The 6,139-nt window shown below is 46.1% G+C and overlaps 1 protein-coding gene across 1 annotated transcript in view; it reads left to right on the top strand.

Annotated features, from left to right (window-relative positions):
* The window catches only part of NIM1K (NIM1 serine/threonine protein kinase), a 69,961-nt gene that overhangs the window by 46,582 nt on the left and 17,240 nt on the right, over window positions 1–6,139 (top strand). The window contains exon 2 of the mRNA XM_006166953.3: window positions 1,785–2,777. Coding sequence (XP_006167015.1) covers window positions 2,486–2,777 — 292 coding nt within the window. The 5' untranslated portion in view covers window positions 1,785–2,485. The remainder of the gene's footprint in view (window positions 1–1,784; window positions 2,778–6,139) is intronic.

Raw genomic sequence — 6,139 nt, 5'->3', positions numbered from 1 at the left:
TTTCTTTCAGAATTGTGACAAACGCCACTCCACTTCTAGTCTCATAGTCTCTGCGAGGTCTCCTTCTGCCTACAAGCTGAGGAGGTCTAGTGCCTCTTGACCTTCCCAGGAATTCTTAACCTGAGGTACAGGGTGAGTTTCAGGATGTCTGTGAACAACTTCAGACTGGGGGCAAATTGTGTAGCGGGCTTTTTTCCTGGAGATTGGATCAGAGGTTTGATTAGCATCTCAAAGGAGTCTTTGACCCCAGGATGATTAAAATTCAGTGACTTAGATTTTCCTTATCCTAATTAAGGATCATTTATCTTTAAATTGTTTTTAAAACATCCTAATCAGGCCTAGCTGTGGCACAGGGGGTAGGGTGCTGCTGTGTGTGACTGGAGTCATATGGAAAGGCCTGGGGTTCGGATCCAAGGTTGACCGGAGTGTGTTGAGCACACCTGACTGGTTGGGAGGCTAGTGGGGAAAGGCAAGTGGGTAATGCTGTATGACGAGACTGTCAAGGGGACCTTTTTTTCTCTGATAAATAAATAAACTTTAAAAAATCGTAACACATAAAACACCCTAATCAGATAACAGAGCAATTTATGGGATGTATTTAGTTTTTACCACCCACCCCTTTTTAAGCCTCTGTCCTTCATCCTTTCAGCTTCCTCGCCCCCATCTAGAAACAGGAGCAGTGCTGGGCAGCAACCTCCTCTTTACCGTCTTTATCCTTATTTACGTGTATTTGGCAACCCTGGACTTAAGCCCCAGGAACAATACAGGCAGCCCTATGCTGAAGTGTAATGCTGGGAAGCAGAGTTGGAAATCTACGTTTCCAAGGCAGTCTCTCCTATTTTCAGTCAAATTTTTGGTTCGGAATGCTCAAGGGCAAAAATGAAAGCCAACACACATTTTGTGAACACTTTCTATATGCGGGATATCACCATCCATGAGGGAGAAAGGAAGAGAGTGGGACAGACAAATTCAGCCTGGTTCCTACCTCCCTGGAAATGAGACAGTTTAGAAAATGCACCAAATGCTATAGAGATTAAGAAAGGAAGAAGTTACTTTCTACTGGAGATGGCAAAACAAGGGGGAAAATCCGGAAAACTTTATAACCGGGCAGTATTGCTTATCACCGACGATGCCGTAGACTTGTTTACTCTCAGTTCCACATCTTCAAAATAAGATGCTGCCGCTGGAGGGGCTGACATCTCAGCAGAAATATTAGAAACAAAGGACAGAACAACTACAAAACAGGCCTAGGGGGAAAATCAGCCTTTGTCCTAGAATGACATAAGAAAGAAGAGTGGAATCATCCGGCATAGGAAAGGTGGTCTAAGGATGTAAAGTTGCAGAGCAAGCACAGTATTCTTATTCAACTCAATATAGGACATTTTGACAACTGATAGTATTAGAGAATCTTTATTGTCATCATTGGTACCCTATCATTATTTTTAAAAATCTGATTATCAAACAACCCAAGGAAGTATGTCTATTTTCCTAAACTTTGAGAAACATCATTTTGCTAGAAATATTTATAGACTGTATGGGTTTTTGTAAAATGTAGATTGAGGGGTGTTTTTAATGTAAAATTTTCTCCTTCCTAAATCCTAAGTAATCAAACATACTGAAATCAAACATCCACTACTGTCGTGAGTCCTAACTGAAGTTTGTGGAGTGCTTTTAGCTCAGTGCTCAGCAGGCAGTTTCACAAGTTCATTAAAAATCCCATACGGCACATTAGCATGGGCTAATACTTTTTTTTTTATTATTATTTTTTTATTGTCTGTTCTTAGGATGAACCAGCACCTGCCAAATTTTTGAGACAGCTCAGGGCTTAGAGGAAGGCTCATCTAAATAAAGGCCGGCTGAAGTGACATTGCAGGGTTTTAATCCTCCAGCTGACCGTGTGACCAGAAGGCTGATTTGCCAGTTCCTTCTTTCCTGGGGTCCAGATTATTAGGTCTCCAGTGCCCTGGGACTCAACAAGGGAAGCACAAAATGAAGAGGGTCGGAGATAAGCACCAGCAGCGGAGACTTGGGGGCCTCCCAGGGGCTTTTCCACACCAGAGTGCACGGTTCCCTGGCCAACTAAGGAAATAGCAAACCGCAGCCTTTGTCCTGGGACCAGCCACCGACCGCAGAGCATCAGCCTGCACCTTCCTCCAGGTTCCCGGAGTCCGACCAGGGAAGAGCTACGGCCACTGGCGTGTGCCTCACTGCACCGTTACAGCTTAGTTCAACCAGAGGGGAGGGAGGTGGAAATGTCTCAACTGAGGTGAAGCTGGGCTGGGCAGACGTCCGCGTTTGCCTCTGCTTCTCACCCTGAGGCTGCTCAGCCGGGGGAGTTAGGCCAGCGCTCAGGACAGCTCGTGGACCCTGGGCTCAGCCGTCCTCCACTGGCATCCCCCCGCCACTGGGCCTCTTCCGCTTTACGGCCACCTGCCCTTGATCAGAGCCTCTTCGCTGAGATGAAGACGTGAGCCTGCGGTGGACGATGACGGCGGTGTGCACGAATGGAGGCGGGCTGCTGAACCCCCACTACTCCAGGTGGGATCGGCGCGACAGTGTGGACGGTGGCTCTCAGACCGACTGCAGCAAGGAGGCCGGGGAGGGCCAGCCCCGCCATCTGACACCCTTCGAGAAGCTGACGCTGGACATGACCCAGGATGAGAAGGTGGTGAGGGAAATCACACTGGGGAAGCGCATAGGCTTCTACCGCATTCGAGGAGAAATTGGAAGCGGCAACTTCTCACAAGTCAAGCTGGGAATTCACTCCCTGACCAAAGGTAGGATCTAACTTCCCAAGGCTCATCTCCCTCCATGCTAGCGGGGGAGGGAGTTAGGAGTCAGGGCCAAGGGAGCAAGAAAAGTGACATCCTCTAGACCCAAGCCCTGTGTCCCCTGCCTTCCAGCCAACTGAAGTTCATTTTCACAGCAGTGGCATGAGGTCCGTATTTTTAAATTTCTGTTTTGTAGATAGGGAAATTGAGGGTCAGCAGTTCCAGCTTAGATGGACTCCACACAGATAACCCCACTCAAACATGGCTGGCATCTGCCCCTCCCATCCAGCCTTCCGAAGGTACAGGGGAGTGTGGCTTCCTTCCAAAGCAGGCATGTGCTCAGCCCACGTTTAAAGCCGCCGTTTAAACGTGTGTGTCAGTAACAATGGCAGAGCAGCCCAGAGACCCGCATGGCCACTGTCTCTTGTCCAGTTGCCCTTCCTAACCAAAGGCTGCTACTTCTGTTACAGTTGGGGAAAAGGACCTTTTCTGTGTCACTCCACCCTGTTCTTCTCCCTGTTGCCTGGCTCCTCACTGCACACTTGCCTGGTGACTGTCACCTGGGATTCTGGACTAGCAGGGCCCAGCCCTCCAGCCTCAGGGAGGAACTACATGGAGAGTCCAACACGTTTGTGCTGGCCCAACTCCAATGTGGGCACTTTCCCAAGGTACCTCTAACTTAGCTGGAGCCGAGATGATCGTAGGAGAGTCACAAGACAGAAAAGAACACTTAGCACTCAACATACTTTGCTGCGTCCCTAAAGCCCACAGGCTCTACTCTCTCTCAGGAGACGCTTACCAAGAATTTTCTCTCCTTGGACCCAGTCTGCTGCCATGTCTCCAAGGCCTCTCTTTTCTTACAGCACAGTTGTCTTTTACTTTCTTTTCTTCTGCAACCCTCAACCCCATGTTCTTCCAATCACTGTGTTTGGGCCCTGTAGAAAAAGCCCCATGCATGACCCCCCCCACACACACACACATACAACTACACACACACACTGCTAAGTCACCAGGCTCCAGGTCCCTTCCATCCTGCTCTGAAGCTCCAGAGTCAGGGTTCCTATCTTCACATCTCCGCTAGTCCTCTTCATTCTCTGAGCCTCAGATTTCTCACTTGTGAAAGGAAGCCCATACCAGCGTTTACTTCATAGGGTGACATAAGAATTAATGAGTACGTGCAATAAATGCTAGTTATTGGCATTCTTCCACAGAGTTGCATAAGCCTTGCCTTGCTTTGCTTTTGTACACGTAAAGATCGATGTAAGTATCTTCATCAACAGAAGATCACTCCTGGCCATTTCTATGTAAAAACTGAGATCAATATACCTGCCATTCCCTATAGCCTGTGATTTTCAACTCTGACTGAAATTTTAGAATTAGCTGAGATGATAAAATATAAATAAAAGAGGACCAGTCCGAGTCATGGTGGTTAAGGCAGCTGGATCCCACATGGCCGACTTTGTGGTTCAAGTTCTGGAACTCGTGGCTTGAAAAACACACCAAGTGTGTGTGTGCATGCATGCTCAAAATTCCAAGAGGAGAATGGAGGAGAAGGGATTATGGTGTGGCTATTCCCCCGTGAGTGATTTCTCACTTTCGCTGTTACTTTCTCTCTGTTTCTCTCTAGTGAATGCATGTACCCTATAGTAAAAACTAAAAATATATAAAACAAAATAAAAGTTAGCACGTAGATCCCACCCCCAGAGTTTTTGACTTAACCAGTTGGTCTGGGGTGAAGCCAGGCATGTGGTTATGCAACACTAAGAAACACTGCCTAAGGTAACCTGCATATATTGCAGTCAGCTTTTTAAATAATAATGCTTTGGTGTTTGCTACAGATGGATTACCCAGGTATCATTTGTATCCTAAATTCAATTGTGAGGTCTTGTATAAGGCTTTTAGGCCACATTTCACTTTCAAATTTCTTTTTACTTGGTATAATACTAATTTATCCAACAACAGAGGCACTATATTAGTACTTGAGGGGCATGATGATAAATTAGACACACTTTCTACCCTCAAGGATGAAGGAAAAGAGAATATAAACAGGGCCAGCCAGATGGCGTGATGATTAAGGCAGCTGGATCCCATGTGGCCAGCTGTGTGATTGGAGTCCCGGACCTGGTGACTTGGAAAACATGCTGGGCATATGTGCATGTTTGCCCCAAACCCTGAGAGTATGCTGGAGGAGAAGGGATTGTGGCACGGTCATCTCCATTGAGAGGTGCTTTCTCACTTTCCTTTTCTTTCTCTATCTCTCTCCAGTGAGCACAAGTACCCTATACCAAATTTTAAAAGAAGAAGAAGACATATACAAATAAATACAGTACAAACCAGAATCTGGAAAACGTGTAAAAGAAAAGCTACGAGTTTAGAGGTTGGGGGCTGGGAGAGGGTGAGAGGGAGGGAATCAAGAGAAAAACAAAGAGGCAGGACATCTAAGAGATGCAGAAGTGGAGGACTCTCTGCTGACGACAGTGTGTATGACATCTTTAACTGGACTAGTGTGTAGTGTGTTCACGCTGGGAAAGCTCATTTTATAAGCTGTGTTGATGTACGGTGATTAAATCTGTAAAATAAATTTTTAAAAATGTAAGGGGGCAAGGATGAGCATATAAGTTGGAATGAGAAAATATAAAGCTATAAGGAAAAAAACAAAGTTATGGGTTTAAAGAAAGGAGAGAGAATCTTCTACCTTAGGCATATCATGGAATTCTTTCTATGGGAATAGAATTTGAGCTACACCTTGAGGGACAAGCTTTTGGGTAGGCAGTGATTATAGGACAGAAGAGGGTTAGGGAGTTAGCTAGAAGAAAGTGAGCAAAACCATACACATGAGAAAATGGTATGTAGTACATTCTTCTTAAACACTCTGTGGGAGAAAGGCCTGGAATGCCATGTTGCGGCTGAATTATGGTGACTTTGAATATCGTCCTAAGAAGCTTTGATTGTTTTTCTTAGCGATGAAGAATCATTAGGATTTGAGTGATTAGAATAGGGATTTGGGGGAGAGTAATCCAATAATGATGAGAGCAAAGGTTGGAAAGGGAGGTGCAGGAGGCAGGGAGATGCGAAGAGGTGAGGGTGACAGCCAGCCTGAGTGGAGGAGATCCTGAGCTGTCATGGCGGCAGTCAAAATTATAAAGAGGAGCTGGGCGACACCGAAGAGAAGATCTACAGGACTGGTGCGTTAGGGCTCTCCAGAGAAACAGAACCCACAAGACACATATATCATAATGGTCTGGCTTACACAATTTCAGAAGCTAAGAAGTCCTGGAGTGGGCAAGCTAGCAAACTCAAGATACAAGAAGAGCCAATGTTTCAGTTTGAGTCTGAAGGCCAAGAACAAGAGTGCTCCAGTTTAAGGA

Source organism: Tupaia chinensis, unplaced genomic scaffold, assembly GCF_000334495.1.
Source record: "Tupaia chinensis unplaced genomic scaffold, TupChi_1.0 Scaffold144378_1, whole genome shotgun sequence".
In the NCBI taxonomy this organism is placed as follows: domain Eukaryota; kingdom Metazoa; phylum Chordata; class Mammalia; order Scandentia; family Tupaiidae; genus Tupaia; species Tupaia belangeri.
The sequence above is the reverse complement of the archived record's forward strand: the minus strand, read 5'-3'. Positions and strand labels throughout refer to the sequence as shown.